Source organism: Pyrus communis, chromosome 14 (genome assembly GCF_963583255.1).
Source record: "Pyrus communis chromosome 14, drPyrComm1.1, whole genome shotgun sequence".
Lineage (NCBI taxonomy): Eukaryota > Viridiplantae > Streptophyta > Magnoliopsida > Rosales > Rosaceae > Pyrus > Pyrus communis.
This window is the reverse complement of record NC_084816.1, coordinates 8,849,402-8,876,870: the sequence shown is the minus strand read 5'-3', so window position 1 is coordinate 8,876,870 and position 27,469 is coordinate 8,849,402. Positions and strand designations below refer to the sequence as shown.

Sequence of the window (27,469 nt, the reverse complement as noted above, 5' to 3'; positions counted from 1 at the left end):
ATTATGCGTAGTGAAGGTGTAATGGACCCCGAGCACGAGTTTTGAGTTGGGATATGTCAAATTTGCAGAGAAATGGGGTGAAAATATCCCTGGGTCAGTCGTCGGTCCAGAAATCTGAAGTCGAGACGGTTGAACCGGTCTTGGACCGGTTTAGACTGCTTAGAAGGCCATGAAAGTGGGCTGCTCCACGTACGGCGTTTGTGGGTGTTAGACTTGGGCTCGGTTCGGAAGCGTGCTGTGTTAGCGCCGGGCCGCCACTCGAGTCGACTCACCTTGGGCTCGGGCCCGCTGGTCTTGGGCTCAGCCTTGGAGAGCACTGGGCTCTCGCTGGCCTTGGGCTCGCGAGGTCTGGGCTGCTCCAATTGCTGCAGCTGCTTGGCTTTGTTGAATCTAGGTTGGCTGCCTTGTGGCACGGCTTGCGCCTGCTGCTGTGAGGTGGCTTTCTCACAGTGGGCAATGGGCTTGCTGAAAGTTGCTGTCGTGGTTGCTATCATGGTGGCTACCACGATGGTGCCTCGTGGGGGTAGTGCCGCTCTATTCGTCATTGCATTGAGCCTCGTGGATCGCCGTGGTCCAAATCCTTGAACGTAGGAAGCTTCATTTGTTATGGTTTCTGAATTTCTAGTCATTGTACTTTTCTTTTGTGTTTATTCAAAACATTCTAGGAACAAGAACGTATGAACTAAAAATGAGCAAGAAACAAGAAACGTTGAATGCGAGAGTCTTCTTTGAGCGTGTGAATCAAGCCTCTCAATGAAAGCACCAATTTGTGAATGCAAATTTCTGTCATCTTTTCCTTTGATGAAAATGCACCTGCAAAATAATAACACCTAAGATTAAGGCCAAAAGCTTCAGGTGCCCACGATTAATGGGGGGCTTTGGTCAAAGAATCTCCTATGCCAAAATTAGAATTTAAGAGAAAATGTGTTTGAGAATTTTTGGGAGAGAATGAACTTAGCATTTTAGTAGGAAAAGTGGTCTATTTATAGGGGTATGGCCGGCCCTATTTGGAGAATAGGGTCCGGACACTTCTAGTGGAATTAGGGATTTAATTGCAAGATATTATGTAGTAATATCTTGCAATTAATCTAGGCGATCAATCCTAATTCAAATAGGAGAGTTACCTTTTGAGGTGGGGATTGGATGAGAAGTGATGATAGAGATTTGACTAAGTACCATTTTGATCACCTTTGACTCTTCCTTGATTGAGCTGTTATTGTCCGTTGCATGCGCGTAGGAATCCCGGTGTGCCTTGAGAGTAATTTCATCATTTTTTCCCAAATGTCCACGTGTCGCCTCTATAATTTTCTTGATTATTTTTGGTTCCACATTCATTATATAGAAAGTGAAGTTGTTGATCATTGATTGTATTGTAGAATTTTAATCTTGGCATGGATGGTTGATAAGGAACCGGCATACCTAGGTTAGATTAGTTGGCCAGGGTAGTGTGCTCGCCCTCATGTAGATCAACATAGTTTAGAATACCGCATTGTTAAAAAAGAAAAAGATGGTAAGCAAGCATTATAGAAATGAGAAAAATGAGATAATTCATGAATGGAGAATGTCCACAAACTTGAATTACTACATACACATCGATCAAATGAATTGAGTTCATTCAATAGCACTAAGCATAGGCACTGATTGATATTGACCTTAGCTTCGAAAAAACTCGAAGGAGATACCTGAAAGCTTTCTCCCTCAAGATTAACTGAGCTTTCTTCAGCCATTACATAAGCTTGAAAAAGAACAGCAGAAACAAAATTGGCAAACACAGGTCAAAGGGTGACACTGCTCTGATACCATGTAGATTTTTAGTTCCAAAGTATTTCTATTTCATGAAAAGTTCTGAATGTACAAGACAATATATGTAGGCAAAGAAAGTAATGATTATAGGCAACTATCTTTTCATGAATCAAGGAAAAGAAAAGAAATGGTGGCCGGCAAGGAAAAGAGAAAGCTGGTGTGAAACAAGGAAAAGAGAGAGCCTTGAAACAAAGCAAAGAGAAATGGTGGTCGACAAGGAAAAAAAGAAAGGAAAACTAATGATAAGACTTGAAAATTTTAAGTTTTAACGAAAATTACAAAATAAAAGGTAAAATGAATAGTATCATAAATGACTTTTTAGTGTAAAAATGTGGTTTTTCGTTAAAGTGAACAATACCGGAAGCTTTCATTAAAGTTCCCAAAAAAGAAAGCTGATTGATTGGAGAAAATTTTCATTGTGATTGAAACACAGGGGTACATTATGTATTTTTATATAAGTTGTGAGAAATTTTATTTTTTAAGTTATTAAATTTTAACACACATATTCCACAATTTGTATAATAACATGTGATGTACCAACGTGTGTATCGGTCATGAAAAATTTCTAGGACTGGTTGCCTGGTTCCAACGAGAAAGCTGACTGGTTCGAACACAAACAAACCCACTAATGAAGTATAATCCTCTTAACACACTCCATAAAAACTCAGAACCTGAAGTATAATCCTCTAACACACTCCAAACACTCCCTCTCTCTCTCTCTCCTCTCTCTCCTCTTTCTGTTCTTCGTTTACCACAGTTTCTGATCTCTGAAATGATCCACCGCCATGGCTCACCAAGCCGAATCGTCCCACTGGTGAGTCAACTCGCCACCATTAATTTTGTGTTACTTTTCACAATTTTTATATGTCGGAGTGTTTCCTTTCCGTTTTATTTGCATAAATATTTAAATTCTGACTGGGGATTTGATTGTTTTGCAGGAAGAAGGAGGACTTGTGGACGGCAATTCTGGAGCGGAAGAAGTCGCCGAACCGTCTCGTCGTTGATGAGGCCGTAAACGACGATAACTCCATCGTTGCAATGCATCCCGAAACCATGGAAAAGCTACAGCTTCACCGTGGCGACACCATCCTCATCAAGGTACGCTTATTTATTTTATTTATTTATTTATTTTTCGAATCTAATGAGAAGATAAAATTTAGGGTAGCTTGTCAAATAAATTGAAAGTTAAAATATCACGCTACGGTTTTGTTGGGATAAGGTTTTAGGGAAATTTTTTGTTGTTGCATAATTTGTATGTTCTATGAAACAACTTCATTTAGATTGAGAATTGGGGTTGAATCGCAAATTTAGTTCGAACCCAGAATTGGGTTGCTTTGTACTCATTGGTGTGGAAGCTTAAGTTTGAGAATTAATAAAAGAAGGAAAGTGATCACTTTTACTTTAGCGGAACCTGTTAGGTACATGGCATTGTCATGTAATAGATATTCGTTAATTGGATTTTGTCAACGAACTAGATCCAAGTGTTTCCACGTCTTACTTTATTTGTATGACATTGTGTTTTTTTAATTTGCGGAGGTTTTGATTTACGGCTCATGTGTTTATTTAATTATCTATGATTGGGTTTTCAGGGGAAGAAACGAAAAGACACAATCTGCATTGCACTTGCTGATGACACCTGTGAAGAGCCAAGAATCAGGATGAACAAGGTTGTCAGGTCGAATTTAAGGGTTCGACTTGGGGATGTTGTGTCTGTACATCAATGCCCTGATGTCAAGTATGGGAAGAGTGTTCACATTCTGCCTATTGATGACTCTATAGGAGTTACGGGAAATCTCTTTGATGCCTTTTTGAAACGTGAGTTGGTGACACCTTTGGTGGTCATTTGTTTTACTTCTAAAATATTTATCACTGTGGTTTACTTGTTACTTAGGCCCCATCCAAGACCTCCTACAATTTTTACTTTCCCTGGGTCACTGTGGTGATTTTTGGTCTAGGAACATATTATTGTGCTTTGCTCGTTTGTTTTTATTTCTCTATGTAGCCTCTTTGTAAGTGTTTATGATACATCTACATTAATTTATTTGGATTTCTTCCTACTCCGTTTTAACTGTTCATGCCATTTAGTTGAAAAATATAAGTTTGATGCAGATGCTTTGCACTTCCTCAGCATACTGTCTGCTATTTTGTATCGGATTAAATTTCTTTAGTTTTTTTTTTTCTTGAGGCTTGGACACTAAAACTTGGCTTGATATATCCCTTTGTTTTGTTTGTAGCCTATTTCTTGGAAGCTTACCGCCCTGTGAGGAAAGGAGATCTGTTCCTTGTTAGAGGAAGAATGAGAAGTGTAGAGTTTAAGGTCATTGAAACTGACCCAGGGGAATATTGTGTGGTTGCCCCTGACACTGAGATCTTCTGTGAGGGGAAACCTGTGAGAAGGGAGGATGAGGAAAGGTTGGATGAAGTTTGTTATGATGACGTGGGTGGTGTTAGGAAGCAAATAGCTCAAATCCTCAGTTGCGTTCTTCTCGAGCCTACTGTTTTTCCTGAAGAGGTTCTTTCTCTTGAGGAGCGAGCTTCAGTTGAAGAATGGGCATCGTGGCATGACGCCCTTGAAAAGCTCAAGCATAGTCTTGCCAATGAAGCCAGGGTGTTAAGTTCGGTTGAGGAATTGATTCCTTCTGGCGAGGCCTTCTCTTCCCGAGTCAACTTTAGGGGAGTGAAGGTTCGTTCTGGATTAGCTGAGGCGTTGGCCAAGTTTTTTGAGCGTACTGATGACGCAGATGTGAGCTTGATAGGTTTGTCTCCCTTTATGCGTGGGATGATCTTTGAAGAGCTTGGGCTTCTGCTTTACGGTATGGAGCATACTTCTCTTGTAGAACTCACAAAGCACAAACTTTTATGTTGGCGTGACATGATCAGCGATGTAGCCGCTTTGGGCATGCCGGTGGGTTCTCTAATTGAGAGGCTGGAAGAGTTTCGCGATGCCATGTTTGGACTTCAACTTGAAAAGAAAGGTGTCTTGGATCAATTCATCAAAGTCAACAAATTGATGTGTGCTCTCGAACTGCAACTTAAGGAACTAGAGGTTGAAAAGCTCAAATTGAAGAAGTTGGTCCGCGGGAGCTCCAAGGAAATAGCAGTGTGCCTTCAGCTTGCAGCAGATCAGTTGGTTGTTGGCACCTCTAGCAGTTCCTCTGAGAGGTGGTGTTCTGAGCTTAACTCCTCACCTTCTTATGACTGCACGCTTTGCCTAACTGTTTGCATTTTTTTGACCCTTGGCTTCTTTTTCTTGGCAGAGCATGAACCTTCAGATGTTGCTGCATCAGGCTATGAAGAAGATTGATTTCCTCACTCCACCTTTACTTTATTTGTAATTTCTGTTTGGACATCTATCTTATTGCTTTTCGAACAATGGTTATAGGGCCGCTTTGCTTTGTATTTTGCTTATTTTCCTTGAACTCTTTCCTTTGGTTTTGAGCTGATGTCGATCGCATCATAATGCTTGCAATGTCTTTACTCTTCTTGCCATGGTATTTGCTTTTTCATGCATGGAAGTGTGTAGGATGGACTTCTATTTAGCCTTTTAGACATAGGTTTAAGTTGTTGCCTGTTTTCCTGGGGGGGAAATAGCTGATCCTGCCGCTTGGTACTTTGCCAGTGAGTTTCCCTGAGGAAAGATGAAAAAAATGTCATTGCTTCCATAAGGAAATAGAGTAAGTCACAAAATCTTGACTTGCTTAGCATTAGGTTTTTCAATGTTAAGTTTCAATAGGCTTAGGCATGTTGCATAAGTATAGCTTTTGGAAAAGCTTTAGTTGCCTGACTCTATGGTTTTGCATGCCGTGTCGGCTTGGCATGTTACATGAGCATTGAATCATTGAGCAGCTTGCATGGCATTGATAGGCTTGGCTTGCATAATTATAGCTTTAGGAAAAGCTTAAGTTGTTTGACTCAATGGTTTGCTTGGCATGTTGGCTTGGCATATTATAAGCATTGAACCATTGAGCAGCTTACTTTGCATTAATAGACTTTGGCATATTGTGTAAGTATAGCTTTTGAAAAAGCTTTAGTTGGTTGACTCAATGGTTTTGCATGGTGTGTTGGCTTGGCATGTTGCATGACCATTGAACCATTGAGCAACTTGCATGGCATTGATAGGCTTGGCATGTTGCAAAAGTATAACTTTAGGAAAAGCTTAAGTTGTCTGACTCAATGGTTTTGCATGGCGTGTTAGCTTAGTATGTTGCATAAGCATTGAACCATTGAGCAGCTTGCATGGCATTGATAGGCTTGGCGTAGGTTTTTTTATAGCCTTGGTATGATTACTGTTATAGCTTGTTTAGAAGAAATCATTCTAGTTACCTTTGCCAATGTAAAGAAACGAATGTACCAAAGATTTTGAGAAAATGCTCATTCATTTCATTAAAATTTGGGGTACATCAATCGTTGCATGGCTTTACAAGGCCTCATAAAGTAAGCAAATTGACCATTACATAAAAGGAGGTTGTTCTTCTAAAATAAGTGTAAGTGTTCTAACAATTTTATGGCTTTAGTCACTTTGCATTGACATGTTTTGTTAGCGTACCTTCCTTGACCGAAGTCAAGTAATAGTAGCCATTTCGATATGTGGTACCTGCATTTTTTAGTCCAAATGGCATGACTCTGTAGTAAAAGTTTCCAAATGGCGTGCGGAAAGCTGCATTCTCAACATCTTTGGCAGACATCTTGATTTGATTGTACATACTGAAGCCATCCGTGAAAGACATCAGGCTTTGTCGTGAGGTTGAATCGATCATGATGTCCATGTTAGGTAGTGGAAACTCGTCTCTTGGGCATGCTGCATTGAGATCTCGATAATTGAAGCAAATCCAGATTTAAACAGTGTTGTTCTTTACAGGGACGATGTAGGCTAGCCAAAGAAGGTGCTTGATAGGCTTGATGTATCTGGTTGCAATGAGCTTTTCTACTTCAACTTTGATTTTAGCTTCTATTTCTGGGTGGAAATTCCTCATTTGTTGCCACATGGGCTTGATTGCAAACTGTGTATTTAGCGCGTGGCACACTAAGTTTGGGTCAAGGCTTGGCATCTCTTCATAGATCTAGGCAAAGAGGTATTTGAACTCCTTTAGCAGGCTGACTAGTTCTTTCTTTTCCTCAATAGTTAAGTACACACTAATAGAAATCAAATTTTGCATAGAGAGATCATCACTTAGGTTTACCTCCTCAAGCTTTTCTGCCACTGCAATGGATTCATCATGCATGCATTTTGGCGTATGCATAATTTTTTGCATGGATTCGTCCTCGGCAACATGTGTAGGCATGTCTTTAACTTCCTTGGGAACTTCATTTTCTTGGTGTGTAGTGTCTACATACTTGAGGCTTTCCCACTCAATGTGGTTAGGCCCCCAACTTGTCATAAGCGGTAAACGACGCGGCCATCGGGAAACACTTGTGAGATCCCGTATTTTTAGAGTTTATTTTAGGTAATATTACTACTGTGATTTTATCCCTATCCAACTCTTAGCTGAGGTGAATTACCATTCATCCTATTTATGTCTACGTGGCTAGCTATCATTTTTACCAATCCAAATTGTTATAGGAAAGAAGGATTATGTGCTTAGAGGGCACATATATATGCTGACTATGTGAAGCTACCTTGTGGATGTGTGCTTTATATTGCCATGCAATTGACACCTCTCAATAGGATAGTTATCAAGTCATTATAGTTTATGCAGTAAGTACTACCAAGGGCAGAATGTTAACGGAGGAACCAGTGTCTACCAAAGCTTGCCTAATGAACACATCATTGATATGTCCTTCCAGGTACAGTGACCTTCAGTGGTCAGGGAAAACCACTTCCATGTCTTTGTCAATGAAGATAATGGCATTGTTATTCTCGAGGAAAGCCCTTTGCGATTGGGCAGCATAACATTGAGAGCCATGATCCTCAGAAACATGCATAAGAGCTTCAGCAATAGCAGTTCTTGCTTCAGAGCCATATTCAAGCTAGTCAAAGAGGGATTTGAACTTCGAGTTTTCCTAAATTACCTGTGCTGCAGTGGGCCCTTGCCCTAGGGAAAGGTAACGCTCAACTGGGTCGGTTGTACAAAGTCACAACCATCATTTCCTGGTTGAATAGATGCTCTTCCGCGGCTTCCTTATTGTATTCTTCTGGGATATCGATGGTGAAGTCATCGTCACTTAGGCTTGGGGCAAAATCCATGAGATTTGCATCCTTATCTCCCCACCCTTTAGCTTGAGGCCATGGTGTATCATAGCTCTGTGGCTTGGAGTATTTGCACCAGTAACTCTTCTCCTGGAAGGTTCCTAAATGGCTTCCGGTGGCTTGGGATCGCAAATCCATGGATGGTAATCATTGTCATCTCCGGAGCGTGTAATGACAGCTACCCACTCCTTCCCTCAGCTTTTCGGTATAAGGTCAATGTCTATGGCTTACGTCTTGCATGACAGCTCTAGCGTTCTTTCACGGATTTTTTAATGGAGAATTTTTCGCAAAGTTTGGCATACAATAGAGGGATGTCCTACATACTGATGGTAACAACGATACCTATGATCATTTTTGTGTTCCCTAGAAGGGGTTTTGTACGGTTAAGGTAGCTTGTTGACCCCATCTGCAAGCATGGTATCAAAGATAGCTTGGAATTGCTCATCCCTACATGCTAGTGGAGGATAGGTTTCCTAATCGCTCTTCGTTTCCTTCCTTTTTCATGGGTTGTAATCAGATTTGTCATCCACGGCTAAGGCATGTTGAGCTTCCTTTTTGTCAATCTTCCAGGATTTCCCTATGGAAGGCTTGATCGACAAGCTGGTCTTCCTTACTGCATCCATGCGCCTCGAGAACTGGGTGATACCAATGTTCTCCAAATAAACTTGTAGTCAGCTACAATGTTGCTGATACAAATCTCTATAAGAGCTTCCTCGTTTTTCTCATCATAGCCATCAAGGGCAGATCTTCCCCATGCCTTTGGCGTGTATTGTTGAGCTGAGTTGTCATGACCCTTTCCTCATGCTGGAAGTACATTTTACAGAACCTTCCCGTTAGTTCTTCCCAGGTCTGGATGGAACCTGATGCAAGGGTCTTGTACCAAGTATAGGCATAATCAGTTAGGCTTTTCGAGAACTCCCTGAGATGGAGGTTGCAGTTACTAGCATAAGGACCTAAAGCATCAATGAAATGGCTTATATGTTCCTTAGGGCTACCCTTCCTCCCGTCAAAGAGAACAAGGTTGGGAGTCTCGTATCCTTTAGGATATGGCATGTGGAGAATGCTGGTTGGATATGGTGGCTCAAGAACATATTTCCAGTCTTCTGAGCTTCTGTGCAGCTCTTTTTCGAGCATGGCTATGGCGTCTTCCTGAGTGATAAAGGATAGTGCTTTCTCAGGACCCTTGCCTACATCAGCAGCTAACTTCTCCTAAGAAACCTTTTCCCTGGGCGTGCAATCCTTGTCATTGGTTTTCTCGCTTGGCTTCGGGGTTAAGTTTTTCAACTCTTTTACAAACGTAACAATTTGTTTTTGGGCTTCACCCAAGGCATGAATGGCTGCAATAATGTCCAGTATGTCGTATTCGTCTAGGTTTTCCTAGCTCTCCTAGCGTTAGCCTTCATGTTGAGACTAATATAGTCGGGAAGCATCCTCGCCTGCGTCTGAGGCATTGCCACTCTTGGTAGTGTTTCTTCTGGATCTGGGAGCCATTGAATGAAGATTACAACTTATCCCCAGCAGAGTCGCCAATTTATGTTGGGGGACTTTTAGGTCGAGGTGGACTTGGGCTTTGAGAAAGTCTTTGCATGACAATTGGACCTTGAGACTTGATTGGCTTGGTGTGTGACACTTTTGGGCCCCAACAGTTATAATCAAAAGGGAATTTGATCTGGTTCATATTTAAACAAACCCATCTCTGCCTCTCTCAGACTCCGCTGATGGATGTCGTCTATCAGTTGGACAACCACCGCAACACGGACTCCTCTCAGATCTGGGAAACTCAACGTCTCCTCAGGGAACCTAGTAAGTGATTCACTTTTTTTCCCACTAATTATTTGGTGCTTGAATTTGAGATTCTGCTTAAATTCGTTTGATTTGTCTATACGTTTGTTTTATAAAGAAAATAAAAAGAAATGTGGGTTTGATAGTTATTATTAGGCTTTAGATGTAATATAAACATGCCAATGTTGTTGGGGTCTAAGTGATGGAACTCTGTAGGAGAGTGTGAAGCCTTTCTCGTCTAATTTGGATTTAAAATTGTTCTACGTTGGAAGACTGCATTTAATTTCTAAAGTGAATAAAGCGGTAATTGCAGGTTACAATGTGTGCACTACCTTTGGGCTTGTTCCAATGATGTCAAGGCCGTGCGTAAATTTTCCCTGTAGTGTGGCATTAAGAAGATTGGCTGAACTAACTCATTTTTTTGATAGACGAATAATTGATGGAATTACAAATGGAGTCTATATTGCGAGTTTTTTCGTAGGAGAGGGTATCAAATATGTAGGGGGCGGTCGAATTTCTTCTTATCTTTTAGTGTATGTATCTTATGTATTCATTTTTTTATTAATTTTTTCTTTTTTTTAATATTTCTAACTTTGAATTTTCTTGTTCTTGATTCCCATCCAGATAATAAGTTTCATAAACGGGTCTTTTTTTATACCGTGTTTCTTTAAAGTGGAATTGATCCTTTGTTTTTTCCTTTCCATTCACTCGGACCTATTTCGTTTCATCAATTTTGTTCTTGGATTTTTTTTTATCTGCGTATGTTTTCAAATGCTTTGGTATTTGTCTTTACATTTATTATTTGATTAGATTGGCAACATTTGTGATAATTATCTTATTTGTACATGAAACTGGAAATTATGTACCTTTTAAATTGATGCGAGGAGAGTAATGAAACCCAAATGTGCATTTGGGTGAAAAAAAAAACCGTTCTGAAATTGAGTCCTTTTGAGTTTTCGGAAAGAGATTGAAAAAGGGCTCATATTTTTGGTCTTGAATGATAATGTGATATTTACCATTTATACCGCTCGACCCACAACAGAAGCTCAGTTGAATAGTTCTCAGGTACAAATGTGTACCTACAATGTTGTAACTTACAAGTACTCTGTGGAATGAGATAAATGGAGTGAAGTTTCTTACAGCTTGCTAATGTTTATACTTGAGATATAAAAGTCCTACATAAGGTATTTCGAGCCTTACATGAAATATAACTAGGTTTTATTCATGATATTTAATTTTCTATCTTTTGTATTAGTATCCTTACAGTGCTTAATAAACACAGTTAATGAAATGATTAAAAGCGTTTTAATATTTTGGAAAGTTTCAGAGTCAAATTTTCCAAAGAAAGAAAAAGATCGAACATTATGCATGTATGAGTTTGGATGTGTTTGGACTTTGGATCATATCCATTACACAACATTTGATGCTTTCTTTTTTCTCAAACTACTGTGTTATGGCCTCTTTTTTTTCTTTCTCTCATGGCTCGTCAAATCGGAAAGATGTTGAACGGGAAAGAACCAAAGTTTTGGAGTTTGATCCACCTTTTCTTTAATAATCAAATTTTTGAGAGTTGCAATTCTTTTAGGACTAAGAATTTGTTATTTTCGTTTGAATGATTATTTTTCTATGTTTCAGACGTAATTTCAAATAAGACTAAACCAATTGATAGATAAAATTAATTTTAAGGTTTCAAGATATTTTTATATATTCTTCTCTCATAGGAGGCAACACATGTATATACTCAATCCTTGTACTACAAGGAATATTAAAGACATAAAAGGAGAGTTATACCCAAACTAGGAAACACAATTACATTCCTATTGTATTATTGTTGACTCACGCCAACACTCTCCCTCAATTTGGTGTATAGATATAACCTAGGCCCAACTTGTCAAGTGAGTCTTGAAACCTTCTTGCAGAAACTGCATGAGTTAGAATATCTACTAAATGTTCTTCTGTCTTCACAAACGGAATGTCAATCAACTTAACATCCAACTTTTCTTTGATAAAATTTATATCCACCTCAACATGTTTGGTCCTATCATGCTGCACCGGATTGTTAGCTATCTCCCGTGCTGCTTGATTATCACAATACAACAACATAGAACCTTTTGGTTTAAACCCTATCTCAATGAGTAGAATTTGAAGCCATAGAAGCTCACAAATACCATGTGGCATTCCTCTGTACTCAGCCTCGACCAAAGACCTTGCCACCACATTTTGCTACTTGCTTCTCCATGTCACAAGATTACCAGCTATAAATGTTAAGTATCCCGACGTAGACCGTCGATCAGTGATATTTCTAGCCTAATTTGCATCGGTATACCCTTTCACCTACATATGCCCATACTTTCTATACATCAACCCTTTTCCTAGAGCTCCTTTTAAGTAACTCATAATCCGCATTACTGCTGCCATATGATCCTCACTAGGAGCATGCATAAATTGACTCACCACACTTACTACGTAACCAATATCTGGCCTTGTAAATGACAAATAAATCAATCACCCTACCAATCTTTGATACCTTTCTTTATTCACTAGGACTTGATCCTGATAAAATGCTAGATGATGATTCTGCACCATAGGTATATCCACTGGTTTACACCCTAACATACCAGTTTCAGACAAAAGGTCCAATACATACTTTCTCTGAGATAAGTATATTCCTTCCTGAGACCTAGCCACTTTAAATCCCAAGAAGTATTAAAGTCCTCCAAGATCTTTCATCCCAAACTCAGAAGACAAATGCCCTTACAGACGTTTGATTTCCATTGTATCATCACTTGTGACAATCATATCATCTACATTTATGATAAGCAGAGTTACCTTGCCATCCTTGCGTTTGATGAACAACTTATGGTCTGTGTTTCCCTGTCTATACCCATACTTCTTCATTGCCTGGGTGAACCATCCAAACCATGCTCTGGGTGACTATTTAAGGCCATACAATGCCTTCCGAAGTTTACACACTTTCCCACTGGAGTTCGCAGCACCATAACCTGGTGGAATATCCATGTACACCTCTTCCTCTAAATCACCATGTAGAAAAGCATTTTTAACATCAAACTGTCTCAAAGGCTAGCCATGGTTCGCAACAAGAGATAATAAAACTCTAATGGTATTCATTTTTGCAACAGGAGCAAAGGTCTCCTCGTAATCAACCCTAAAGGTTTGGGTAAAACCTTTGGCCACTAGCCTCGCCTTGTATCTATCAATTGTTCCATCTGCCTTATGTTTAATAGTGAACACCTACTTGCACCCCACTGATTTCTTTCCTTTAGGAAGTCAGACCACACTCCATGTATTATTCTTTTGTCATGCTACCATTTCAACTTGCATTGCTTTTGTCCATTTCGAATCTTTCAAAGCTTCCTCCACTCTGGTGGGTATTTTGATGGTTTCTATTTGCTAAACAAATGCATAATATTTCGGTGAAAGTCAATGAGTAGAGACATAGTTTGAAATGGAATACCACACATTTCTTTCTGGAGAGTACCTGTCTAGCGGTTTTCCTCGATTTTGTCGAGAGGCAACATATAAGATGGTTCCCGAGTGAGTACTTACCTTGGGAATATCCATTGAAGTGTGAGGGAGTTGTTACTGTCTTCTAACTCACTGGAACTATTACTTAAATTTGGGGTACTCGGACCAACACCAGAATTTCTATTTGGCCCACTTAGGCTGGTAGCTGCAGATAGGCAAACAGCAGCAGCATCATAATTTGGGCTAAGACAGCAGCGTTTACATGCGACCCATCATTATTCTCGTTGGGTATAACATGCGGCCCACTTGGGCAAGCATCACAGTCCTAGCCCATTTCCTCTGCCATGGTCAGCACACTCATCAGGGCAGTCACAGTTAGCTTCATCTAGGCCAGTTTCATCAGCAGCATCTAAGCCAATTTGGTCTAAAGGCCCGTTTGGGCTATTTACAGAAATAGTAGGCATAATATCGAACTAGCCATAATCTTCACCAGAGGTTTTCACCCCTTGAGGAGTATGGCTGGGAAGAAAAAATAATTCATCTTTAGAAAAGGTAACATTCATGGTGATGTACGTATGTCGAGTGGATAGATAATAACATCTATAGCCTTTTTGTTAAGGATTAAAGCCAAGCAATACACACCACATCGCACATGGATCAAGTTTACTTCTTTGATTTTTGTGAAGATGAACATATACCACACAACCAAAAACCCAGGGTTCGAGATGAAGAGTGGAAGGGAGCAAAACATGATCAGCAAGCACGGCTAAGGGGGTTTTAAAAGAGAGAACACGCGATGGCATTTAGTTCATGATATAAATAGCATAAGTGACTGCATCAGCCCAATATGTCTTGGGTGCACAACTACCAATAAGAAGATGTGCTGATTTTTTTGTTCGGCAACTCCATTTTGTTGTGGGGTCTGAGGACACAGATTTTCATGAAGAATGCCCTTTTTCCGTAAAAAACTGAGAAAGATCCTGATTAAGATACTCACCATCGTTGTCTGACCAAAGCACTATAACAGGGAGTGAATACTGAGCATAGACCATGTGATAAAATGCTTTGAAGATGTCACCCACATCACTTTTATTCTTCATAAGGTCCAACCAAGTCATCCTAGTGCAATCATCAACAAATGTTACAAACCAATGCACACCATGTTGAGTAGTAACCGAAGATGGCCTCCACACATCAGAATGAATTAACTCAAACGGAATTGTTCTTTTATGAAAACTTGGGGGATAAAAAGCTCGATGACTTTTAGCTAATGTGCAAACATTACACTTTAACGAAGAATCTGAAATATTACCAAATAATGACGGAAGTAATTTTTGAAAATAACTGAAGGAAGCATGACCAAGATGACGATGCCACAACTGAATAGTCTTTAACTTTCCACTATCACGACCTTGAACTTGATGAACACAACCTTGTGTAATATCATCAACATAGTACAACCCCCTACTCTTAGTACCACGCCCAATGATCGCCTAAGTTCGGATATCTTGAAGTAAACAGAAAGACGGAAACATTTGCACAACACAGTCTAATTGCTCGGTGACCTGTCCCATAAATAACAAATGGGTAGAGAGTGTGGGAACAAGTAAGCAAATGTGTAAGGGGAGAGTAGGATTGAGTGCAATCGAACCGGCTCTTGTAACTGGGGCAACACCTCCATTAGCAGTGACAATACTATCCCGAGGTTATGGTGTTGTAAAGTTAAATAAAGTATGATCATAAGTCATATGATCAGTGGCTCCGGAGTTAATAATCCAACTTGTATCGACATCAACAGATGCAATCAAAATTGTGCCAGAGTTACCTGGATCATCTGATTGCCCTTAAGAAGCAATCAAATTCAATAGAGACAGTTGTGGGCTCGGATTGTCTGGGTTCGAGCTCCAGTCTTCATGAGTCTTCACTGGTGGGCTAGGCGGGTTCCAATAGAGACTCTATCAATTGCTTGCTGCCCTTTTAGATTTCGGGCACCAGGTTCACATGCTTGCCGCCCAATTAGGTTGTGGATTAGAAGTGGACCTTGTTGTCCAATTATTTTGTGACCTTCATAATCAACCAACCCATGTTTTTTTTCGTTGGAGATTGGAACCAACATTTGGTTGTCAGCCATGGAACCAACTTTGCTTTAGATTTCTAGTTTTTGGTTTTTCCAATAAGTGGTGTCTCTTGCTTCAAGACACACGGTTTGCTAGTTTAGGTTTATATGCTTTGGGAGCTTGGGTTGTAACGAGTCTAGTGGTCTCTTGTTTCGAGACCTGGGTTTGGGATTTTAATAAAGGTCTCTTGTTTCGAGACTTTTGAGCTTGGTTTCAATGGCTGTTACGCAGACAACAAAGTGAAGCACTGAAAACAGTAGTGAACAGGGATAGGATTTAGAGAATGAGATAGGGCGAAACCTATTATGATGCCAAGATAAAATTAATTTTAGGGTTTCAATATATTTCTCTATATTCATCTCTTATAGGAGGCAACACATATATATACATACTCAATCCTTGTACTACAAGGAATATTAAAGACATAAAAGGAGAGTGATAGGAACATATTTATACGACTTTATTAGCTTGTTTCCTTGCATTTAGTGCGTTAGTTTCTATTTATTATAGTGATTTAAGCTATTTTCGTGTGTTTGTAGGTCCAAATGGCAAAGTTAGCAAGAAAAGGCAATTTGGAGCATTTTAGAGTAGTTTTAGGCTTGGAATGGATAGCACATGCATGGAGCAAGGTGGATGGATGTTTTTGAAGATCAAAAGAGGCTAGGAATGTGCTTAACATCTGGAAGATTTGATTCAAGACATTGAAGATAAGGAATCAGCTAAAAAGAATGAACATTATCTAAATCTTATCCAAACCTTATCTTATCTTATCCTATCTTAATCTTTTCCTACCTTTATTCCAGCTACAAAGGGGAATCAATTTCACATTAAATCACCTAAATATTTGGTTCTAGAAGCTCTATTCTCTGCCCTAGATTGGTGTCGCATGCCTTATCCCTTGTCCTTCTAGAAACCTGCCACAACACCCCCTTTCTAAAAGCCCTAGAATCTACCACACCCTCTCCTTATTCTTCCTAGTTTCTGCCATGTAACTAATCATTTTTCCAATACAAATTTGCCTTACCCTATCCCTGTCCTCCAAGGATTTCTGCCGTGAAACCCTAGCCTTATAAATACATAGCATATCTGCCGCACAAAGAGGGAGTTTTGGAGAGAATTCCAGAGAGAAAAATACACATCTATCGCAGCTTTGCAAGGAACGAAGGAGAAGAAGAAGCTTGGAGCCATGCCTGCCATCCAAGGTCATTGGAGTACTGCAGTGTTTCTAGGTGTATTTTATCCTTAGTTTTAGTCCAATGTTTGTTTTAATTTGGTTTTTAATTATGATGGACATGTAGAACTAATTTCATTTTAGTTAGAGGTGAATTCAAAGCCATGAACATATATGTGATATGAATTGATTTCTTCTAGTTATTGTTTCGTAAAACATGAATGCGATTTACTTATCTGTTTGATTGATAACTCATTCTTGTATGTTGATTAAGGGTGCACAGTTAGTTTGCATGCATGAATCTGATGCTAAAATATAAGTGAATTTCACCTAATAGTTATGAACTTATATTTATAAGTAGTGGAAATCACTAGTCATGATTGTGTTAAGTAAATCCATGGCAGGAGTATCATGTAGTTCATAGTTACAAATGCCTTGTCAATGCTTATGATTTTCATAGAACTTAATGATCTTTGATATGTATCTCTATCATGTAGTTCATATAGGGAACTTGATAAGAATAATTTGATTGCGTTGCTGAGTCCAATTCAATGAAATTAGGAAAATCTGAGAGTTAATTTGTGTAGTTCACAATTAATTTGGGGCATTGTCATTCATGGTTTATAGGAATAATAACTGGAAATCGATTTGTGTTGCATATGTGTCATGTGTGGAGAAGAACCCTCTAGCTAGCCTTTCACCTTAATTTCGTGCAACCTTTACTTAGTTCTGGAACTTATTAGTTTTAAGTCAATTTTCATCCAAACAAACCCCCCTTTCATGTTTTGAGTCAACTTAGTTAGATTTTCCTCCAAATCACCCCTTAGTGCTTGTTTTGAGTTATTTGAGTCAGCTTAGTTTGTTTTGTGTCAGTTTAAGTTTAGTTTTCTATTTTTGAGTCTAGTTTAGTGATTTAGAGTTTAATTTGTGTAGATTAGCAGCCCTCCTAATCCCCGACCTATAACGATCTCTACTTTCACATACTACAACTATCAAAAAGTGGGTTTAATTTGTGTGTTATTTTATATCACATCAGAGAGTTATAACCAAACTAGGAAACACAATTACATTCCTATTGTATTATTGTTGACTCACGCCAACAATAATCACATTTCTATTGTATTATTGTGGAATTTTTAGGTAGACGGGCTAAGGGCCCACTCCAACAACACCAATACTGTCCCCACTTTACCACCTGCTCAATCCCTCAGGTGTGGGGTTTTATCACAAAAGGCCTTGACGTTAATTAGAGTGGTGTAATTCTATTTAAAGTACTCTTCTCTTCTCCCTCTATCCGATGTTGGACAAATGGGGGTTCCAACATTGATGATACATGATACTGAGATGAAATTAAGAACTAGATATTCATTGTTACAATCATGAATTCTTATTTTTCATAGTAGGCTTAGGTAATGAATTGATTAAGTTATGCCAGCTGTAAACATTGAACCATGCCGATTTAACACATTATTTTGATGCTAGTACATTATTTTAAGGTTCCAAAGCTATTTGAGCATCTCTGCATGATTTTGGATATCCTTATATAAGTTAGTTGTTATCTGCATTGGTGATTGATGAGATTTCTGTTTTTTGTGAACTGTGCTAGATTGTTAATGGCCCTGAAGTTTTGGCCAAGTTCAGTTGTGAAATTGAGAAAAATGTTAAGGATCTATTGGCTGATGCTGAGAATGATCAAATGGCTCACGGTAAGGGAAATATATATGTCAAGTGCACTTAGGTTGGTTTTTCAATAATTGCTAATGTCATTATGTCCTTAATTCCCTGGAAGATCAAAGTGGTTTGCATGTGATAATCTTGATAAAATGGATGCTATTTGTAATGTATAAATATTTCTTACTCTACACTTTTTACTAAGATTCCTTATAGGCAACAAGGGAATGTGGTTAAAGTTACATTGCATGAAGAACTTGGGTCCAATGATTGCAGTAGAAGAGGATAGGATTCTGAAGAAAAGCTAGTTGTAAATATGTGGGATTTGTGGAAAATAATTGAAATACATGTATATTGTGGGATTTTTTTATTTTATGAAAATTTAGAATTTTTTGTTTTGTTTCAAATTTTTTTTTTTTTCAAATAGAACCAATTGGGCACAATTTGAAAACTGTGCGCATGATTGTCTTTCATTTGACATGCTTGTCAAAATTAAGGCACAAATAGGTTGTTATTGGTGCTTTCTTTAGGAGCACAAAAGCAATCTTGTGCCTTATTACCAAAGGGCACGCCTATAGAGGGCACAAACAATATTATAGTTGTTGCACTGTTGCTATTGGTCTATCGGCACATACGTTGGTGGTCTTTGGCTTCAAAGGGCACAAATAATTTATTAAGCGCAGTGCCCATATTTTTTGTAGTTCTCCCAACAAATAAAATGCTACTGCCTAAAAATTTATATCAGATTTATGAAACAAGTGGGAAGAAATTAATGTATTTTATCAGTAATAAATTAGACAGTAATGTAAATTATGAAAGTAAGGATTAATTTGCATGCTGCCATCAACGCAAATCTTTTGCATCATGTGACACAACAACTTTTAATTGGACTCACTATAGTCTCTATCGTAAAATGGCACACCCTGAAGAAGTTTTTTTATTTTTTATTTTTTATTTTTTATTATTATTTATTTATGGGGGTGGTGGTTTTTTTTGGGGGGTGGTGTTTGTGTTTGGTTTTGCTGTTGTTGGTAACAAAAGTTGGTTTGAGAATAACTATTCGTCTAGTATTAGACACCTTTTCTTATCCCCGCCTACAACAGTTTTGACAATAAAATACTAAGTAGAAAATAAGCTGTAAACTCGAACATCTAAATTTAAGGGGTAAAGTACAAAAAACTACCTCAATTATTGGTGTCACGACATTTTCATACCTTATCTTTTAAAATTGACAATATCATACCTCATCTTTAGAATTTGGTCCAATGTTATACCTTCCGTTACTTGACCGTTTAGTTTTCAGTTAAATGCTGACATGACTTGATTCGAGGCCCACTTTCTATTTAAAAATCATTAAAATATTATTAAAAACTAAAAAAAAGTATTTAATATTTTTTAAATATTAAATTAATAATAAAAAGTTTAAAAAAAAAAATTTAACCCTCTCAGTTCATCCCTCCCCATCCCCCTCCTCTCTCTTCTCCCCATCTTCTTCCCCCAACCTGCAACCCAAAAAAAAAAAAAAAATCCAATTTGTCTTCCCCCGCACCCACTCTCAATTTGTCGTCCTCCCTCCCCATCCCCTCTTCTCCCTCCTGCAACCCAGAAGGAAAAAAAATAAAAAATAAAAAATAAACCAGATCTTGTCGACGGGAAGATGGGTGTGCAGAGAAGGTGGAGGATGGTTGCGAAAGAGGATGTGAAGAATGGATGAGAGTTGTGGATTTGGGGTTGGCAGGGGGTTGGGTTTTGGGAGGGGGGGGTGGGCGGCGTGGGGACAAAATGGGTTCACTTTGGATTTTTTTTTTTTTTTCTTTTTCTTCTCATTCTTCCTCTTTCTGGGTTGCAAAGGGTACACGAACTGGGTTGGGTTGAATTTTTTTTTTTTTATTCTTCTTCTTCTTCTTCCTTCTTCTTTTTTCTGGGTTGCAGGGGGGCGCGAACTGGGTTGGGTTGGATTTTTTTTTTTTTTCCTTCCTCTGCTTCTTCTTGCTCTTCCACAGGGGGGATCGATGGGTTTTCAAAATAAAAAATTTCTTTCTTCCTCTTCTTCTCCTTCTCCTTCTCCTTCTCCTTCTTCTTCCCCAGAGCGAGTTGATGGGTTTCCAATTTTTATTTTTTTTTTTTTTTGTTTTTTGGTTGAAGATGAGGAAGGGAAGAAGATAAAGTTGGGGAGAGAGAGAGGGGAGGGGACACAGAGGGATTTTTTTTTTATACTTTTCTTTATTATTTTAAAAAATATTAAATAATTTTTTTAATTTTTAATAATATTTTTTTAATTTTTTAATAAAAAAATGAGTCACAAATCAAGCCACGTCAACATTTAACTGAAAAGTAAACGGCCAAGTAACGGAAGGTATAACATTGGACCAAATTCTAAATATGAGATATGACATTGTCAATTTTAAAAGATGGTATAAAAGTGTCGTGACACCAATAATTAAGGTAGTTTTTTATACGATCTGGCAAGAACAGATGAGTGCTGTGGAATGTTCCATGTTACACAAGTAGAGACATTTTTGAAATTTAAAATGTATGAGATTCTTTTCGATTGTATTTTTGGGTCGAAGATAATCACACATGTCCCATGGTCATAATAACTGCGCAAGTACAAACATTGGATTTGGAGCACAACAAACATGAGGAACGTCAATACATCATTAATACATTTACTCATGGTAAGTGGCCTTGGATAGTTTCCCTACCAACGAATGGATCAGAATTAAAGGAAAAATATAAAGATTTGTACATGTTAAAAATTAAACTTTTTCGACGAGTAATTCAACTTCTCAGTCGTAATTAATTTTAGTTTTCAGTTTTTCATAATTAGAACCCTAATAAAATTTCATACCTCAATAGTTACCATTTTTTGTTAAAATCAAAACTAAAAAGTAGAAACTTAAATTAAAATTTTAATATTGAAATAATTAGAATACAGATCCTTAATGTATGATTGAGTCACAAATGTCCCATCTTCACCAGTTTCCTACTAGGGCTGGGCACGGGCTCCAAAATAATTTTGGAGGAACCGACCTTACCGGTTTTAAACAGTAACAGGACAGGATGGTTCGGGTAGTTTTGGAATCGGATCTAACCTGGTCTGTTATTTACTGGACCTGTCCCGCCCCGCCCCGCGGGACCAACTTTTTAATTTTTAATTTTTTTTTATATATATAATTTATAAACTGAGAATAGGCAAAAACAAACAGCATCTATCTATCGAAACTTTCGACATAAAAACCGAGAATCTGAACCAAATAAAGTATAAGCATATCCAATCACTGAGGTCCTAGCTAGAAGATCAACGGCATACCCTAGGGGAGACACCGGAGGAGCATCAGCTCAAGAATCCTCAAGCACGTGGTGTCGTCGTCGACCACTAGAACCCTCAAGCTTGCCGGAAACCGATCGGGAATTGCCATTTCAATGGCGGCAGGCGGTGAACAAACACCACCACCACCTTTACGCGATCCGTAACTACTCGCAGTAGTGCACACGCTGGACTGCGCCACTCTCTGCAAAGCAGCCATTGCCACCAAAAACCACCCCCACAACGACGCAAAATACACACACCTGCTGACTATCAAACCCTAATTTCCCATTTCAATGGACTAGAATTTCCATTTGCGGTGACTGTGGAGGGCGAAAGTGGAGCCAAATGGAGGGAGATCCGCGAGGGGAAACCTTAGAATTGGGGATTAGGGTTTCGGAAAATGATCAGACAGAACGAATCAGACGAATCTGATGATGATGGTGGCGGCGAGAGAGGAAAGGAGATTCAAGGAGGAGAGATGGAGGGAGGAGAGTTGAGTGAATTGGGTCTGAGGATGGAGTCTTGGGACGAGACAACTCAGTCTCGGATAAGAATAAGAGAGAGAGTGGGTGATAGATGGTTTTATTTACTACCACAAATAAATGCAGATTTTGAGCTCCAAAAAGAAAATGGCATTTCTGAAATTGTCTGCAAAACCAAGGGCGTTATAAAGACGAGACCCAGCAGCCAAGATAAGGTGGTCAGGATAACAGAACTACAATCATACTCCCTAGAAGCCTGGTGTTTTTGCCTTACTCACTCGATCGGAAGCGCAGTAAACGATGGAGTTAGCTGTGCGCCAAATATCATTTTCTTACCTTCCTAAGAGTAAGATATCCCGAACTTTGATTAATTTCAAGCATCAAACCTTCAGATTTCTAAGCTCTGTGTATGTATTTATTGTGTACCTGCATGTCTTCCCATTTTATGTATGTGGTTCATTATATAGAAAGTGAAGCTGTTGATCATTGATTTTATTTTAGAATTTTAATCTTGGCACAGATGGTTGGTAAGGAACCGGCATACCTAAGTTAGATCAGTTGGTCAGAACAGTGTGCTCGCCCTCGTATCGATCAAAATAGTTTAGAATACCTCATTGTTAAAAAAGGAAAGGATGGTAAGCAAGCGTTATAGAAATGAGAAAAATGAGATAATCCACGAACGGAGAATGCCCACAAAGATTGACATTATTGTAGAATTTATTCTGCATTTGAGAGTGATTACGAAAGTGGGTTCCAATGATTTGGTTATTCCACCAATAGCCCTTAAATGTAATCTTTATGGAGGAAGCTGGTTGCCGTTGTCGTGGGTTATCCTAATTAAAACTAACATAAAAGATGATCCTTTTTTCTACTGATTTGTCATTCAAGTTATTGTTGGGCATGCCAATAAATGGGGACACTTAAAAATTAATGTTGGTTAAAGAAAGTGAGTTAATTGATCTTCCTGGGAGGTGCTTCTTGGTTGGTTTGGTGGATGCGAAATTAAGTTATACAGCTTTCTTCTCTGAGAGCATAAGTGCTTTTTATTTCAGTAACTTGCTTTTGATGGGTGTGGGTATTTGCTTCCTGTGCTGATGTGGGTTCAGAGATTCTGCTGAGCAATGCCGTTTTTAAGTAGGCGGGAGTGCAAAATGTAAGATGGGGTTGGGGAGAGGCAAGGTGGTGAGATTAGGATTTAGGTTGAACCTTAATCTGGCTGGTGGGAAGCAAGGTGGAACCTGAAACATCTGAAAATAATCCATAACTAGATTCTACCATTTGTGTAGGTAATTGGTTTTTCATTCGACGTGGGGTTGATTTCTTCTTGACACTGAAGCACTCACATGTATCATGTCGGCAGCCCTGATCTTGAGTGAAAGTTAAACAAAGGTTCTCTCTATTAATATTGGGTGGATCTGATTGTGTCTACTGTTGATTTTCTTTTTTGGTACATATGGTCATCAAAGGTCCAAAATGAAGAACTTTAATCGACACTAAGAGAGGTTTAGCAACACCTAATAGATCCAATAATCAGCATGCTCACGGCCCCAAGGGGGCATCTAATGCTGTGAGGACCAAACCAAGTGTTAGGCCATCAATCGTGCTAGTTCCTGCCCTGTACACACAACCCAACTGACACTGTCAGATCTTATGCAGAAACTATTGTAGAATCATGTACATTGCTATCTAGTCAGGTGCCATGTTGAACGATTTTTTGACCTAATTTGACATGTGCTTGTTTCTACAGTGTTAAGTAAGCTCTATTGGGATTTGGAACACTGATCTAATCTGTTGCTTGAAGTTAGGGATGTTAAACAATGAATAATCAGACCTATATATAAACAGTTTTACTGTATTTATCCTCTTCTTTTGTCTGGATTTGAGGCTTATAAGCTATAAATTAACACGAAATATGCACAGCAGGAGCTTTTGTAAGAAGTGTAACTGAAAACTACAATCATAACATGATAACATTTCCATTTGTTTGTTCTTTGTCATATTATTAAGGATCAAAATTCTAGTTTCTGATCACTTGCTAGTCCTTTTTTCTCTTGGCTAAAAATATAGTAGTCCATTCGAAGGTTTTATGTATGCTTAAATCATTGAATTCATGCATTTCTTTCTTGTATTCCTTCGACTACAAATAGTTCTGTCATATAATGGTAAAGCTTATAGCAAGTTAATGTCTTGAATCTTTTATTTCTTCAACATAGGGTTGGTTGCTTGTTCTTATTGAGAAGTTTATTTCTGTCGAAGTCAACGGTTTATTCATGCTAACTCATACTTGGAAGTTTAGGCCATTTCATATGACGGTTCATGTATATTTTCATTTAGCTTGATGTGCTTCCAGCTCCTTTATTTCATTGTTTTAAACTTAAAATTCCAATATTGTGCTCTGCGTTTTCTACCAGCTGATGTATTTGACTCATCCCAGTAAACAACAGGAATACACCTGAAAATATTTGAGTTATGGTTTCAATTTGTTTCTTTCCTTTAGTTTCTACCACGTGAAGTATAAGTTAATTTATTCCTTAAACTAACGCCTTAACTCTTTCTTTGTATTATTCACAAGCTGCAATGCATACCACTTACTTTGGTACTTAGTGTTGATTGAAGTACAATTGCTAATCAACTTTGTGACAATTCCCTATAAGCAAGCAAGAGCTTTGTTAAATTACTTACCTAGTTCATAACTCTCTTAACTATATAAGGACTATAGTCTATAGTGTTGAACGATTCTCTTCTGATAGTGATCACTTTATTGATTGGACCGTGACTTTTGTTCTTCAGTCAATGTAAAGCCACGAGAGCAAAGAAGAAGACAATCATCATTGGTATCTTCTGCCCTACCTGAAACAGTGGCTTCAATAGCGATTGCTGCTACAGTCGTTGGTACAGCAGCTACGGTTCTTGCAAAGAGAACCAAAGCTGCTGAAGAAGCTGAGGTATGTACATAATTATAAAACAACAAAAATCAACTCAACGAAGCATTATCTCCAGCTAAGTAATAATTTACAAAGACATAAATTCATTTCTTTAATGAATGGAAATTGATAGAACATGTAACAATTCAATGCCAACGGAAAAGGTACTGATAGGGCGATTATGATAACCGTGTCACATCTCTTTTCGTATGCTTGAGCTAGCTATCTATCCAAATGAACTCCTTTTCAGAAGTGCAGGTTCCTATGAAAATATGCGAAGCCTGTCGTGGTTCTGGTATATGTCCTGAATGCAAAGGCGAAGGCTTTGTACTCAAGAAACTCTCTGACGAAAGTGCTGAGAGGGCAAGAATGGCTTCTAAGAATATGGCCACTCGATACACAGCAGGGTATGTACACTTCTTTTGAGTTTCTCTCACATTTCTTCTAGGACCTTTCTCTTTCTCACTCATTTTCATTCGATTAACACTTAAATTCTGTTGGAAAATTTAATTCATAGTTAATTTAACTATTTTACTTGAATGGAAATTATATATGATGGGTTGTCGCTGTTCAATTAAAGAGAAAAGGTGCAACCCTTGCCTTTTAATTGAAGAGATGAGACTACACAACTATTACGAAGAGTCACTTCCACAACTATATAAAGGCCTATCAAATTAAGTCATCTGTCAATTTTTTTTTTAGTTGAGTCATACATGTTCATGTGAGTCATGTCATATTTAGAGATTAAGTGAGTCTGAGAGAGTTCAACACATGCGGGGTTCACTGGAGCCTTGTGATTTGGAATGCCACTATTACAAGGACATGGTCGTTGTATTCTAAAAGACAAGCGTCAATCAACCATGAGCACCGTAGTTGGGTGTAAAATTGTCTGAAGGACAAAGTGTCTAACATTTGCCTCGACCGACTTTTAGATGGTTCTAATCTAATGTAGATGGTTCTAATCTAATGTCATGTGCATTAGCATTGTGTTTTCTTATGAATATGCATTAAATTGTTTATTTAGTAGCATAAATTATTTGTTGTTTTTATATGTGATTTATACAGCAATTAGACTCCATTTTTTCCAACAAATTCTTCTGAAATGATATCAGGCTTCCAAAGAAATGGAGCTACTGCACAAAATGCTCTTCTGCGCGATCATGCCTTGCCTGCAGTGGCCGTGGAAAGATAGCTTTGCTTTAACCATCTTTGTGCTTTGAATAGAGGAGACGACTTAGTGATGAACATGTAAAAGAAAATTCGTCTTCTAGGGCGCTTGTACTTTGGAAGTGTTCTCTTTTGTTTTGTTTTCTTTAGTTGCAGAAATTTCTTGTATATCAGGTAACGGGTGATGTATATATTCTTTTGTAATATATTTACCCCTTATATTTGTACTGTCACAAACATCCGAATTTTAGTCACTTCCATCGATACCAGAGAAAAAGTCACTTGAATATATTGATGAAGGAAATAATTTATTCTGATGTTTAGTGAACAAGTTACACTCTATTGTGTTCTTATATACTCTAGTGCAAGAGTGTGTACATGTTTTGCAGATGGGAGGGACATAGAGAGAGAAAGAGATTAGGGTTCTAGCAACATGTGTTTGTTATATACCATCTCCACTGATTATATTGAAAAGGATAATCTATTAGTTTATGTTAAATTCATTTTGTTTTAGAGCATCTCCATCCATTAGTGTGGGTTAAGGACAATTTTATTGCCTTGTGCAAGTCCACATGTTGGAAGGAGGAATAGGAAGGGTGATTACTATTCACAAATATATTTTATATTTTTTAATGTTTTCTTCATCTTATTCCCAAATGTCATTATCATCGTAGAATTTTGTTTAATTTTAAATATTTAATTTGCAAGTGTGTTGAACTCTGTAAGAATTTTAAGTTAGAACTTTGCAAGTTTTTTGGATTTTTAAATTTTTTTGGTTTTTTTATGATTCTTTTTGGATTTTTTAAAGTTGTATTAATCCTGATCGTCGAATTTTCAATTTTTTGAAATCAGAGGCTCACAAAGTGCCACGTGGTGGAGCTGCAAAATTTTCATTATTTAACTGTTGGAAATCCAACGGTCCTAATCAACAAACCGTTGGAAATTTGGCTGTAGTAGCATGAAATTAGAGCGGTTAGGCTCGGTGGGTTCATGTGGGGGGGGTGGGGTGCGGGGGGCGGGACCCCTCCTTGTTTGCTACAGACATCCCGTGGCCTTCTCCACGCGGGCGCAAGCCCAGTCAGTAGGGTTGCCGCCTTTTGCGAACTGCATCCCAATTTTTCCACCGATGGAGAATCATTTTTGGGTCCAAGGGCAATTGAATCCAATTGCTCTTGCAATTGGGCTCCCATTGGAGATGCTCTTAACGGTAATTGTGTGGTAGAATAAGTTAGATCATTGGAATTATTAGAAAACCTTATTCTAATTCTTGAAAAAGATGAATTTTAGACTATTTTTTTTTTGTAATATTAAATTTATTAGAAAACTTTATTCTAATTCTTGAAAGAGAAAATTTTAGACTAAAATC

The 27,469-nt window shown here is 38.3% G+C and overlaps 2 protein-coding genes across 3 annotated transcripts; both read left to right on the top strand.

Annotated features, from left to right (window-relative positions):
* The first annotated feature begins 2,365 nt into the window (after positions 1 to 2,365).
* On the top strand, positions 2,366 to 5,272 carry LOC137716109 (uncharacterized). The gene is made up of 5 exons (XM_068455504.1): positions 2,366 to 2,617; positions 2,742 to 2,901; positions 3,393 to 3,618; positions 4,038 to 4,965; positions 5,061 to 5,272. Exons 1-5 carry the CDS (start codon positions 2,589 to 2,591, stop codon positions 5,065 to 5,067), a joined length of 1,350 nt encoding a protein of 449 aa, XP_068311605.1. The 5' UTR covers positions 2,366 to 2,588; the 3' UTR covers positions 5,068 to 5,272.
* Positions 5,273 to 21,163: 15,891 nt separating this feature from the next.
* Positions 21,164 to 26,567, top strand: LOC137716216 (uncharacterized). Of its 2 annotated transcripts, none has more exons than XR_011065655.1 (4): positions 21,164 to 22,358; positions 24,803 to 24,957; positions 25,187 to 25,343; positions 26,049 to 26,567. XR_011065655.1 is itself a non-coding variant. In XM_068455636.1 (4 exons), exons 1-4 carry the CDS (start codon positions 22,313 to 22,315, stop codon positions 26,137 to 26,139), a joined length of 441 nt encoding a protein of 146 aa, XP_068311737.1. In that variant the 5' UTR covers positions 21,164 to 22,312; the 3' UTR covers positions 26,140 to 26,558. The 2 variants fall into 2 exon arrangements, 1 of the variants encoding a protein (XP_068311737.1); XM_068455636.1 differs by having other exon boundaries at positions 25,195 to 25,343; positions 26,049 to 26,558.
* Positions 26,568 to 27,469: the final 902 nt, after the last annotated feature.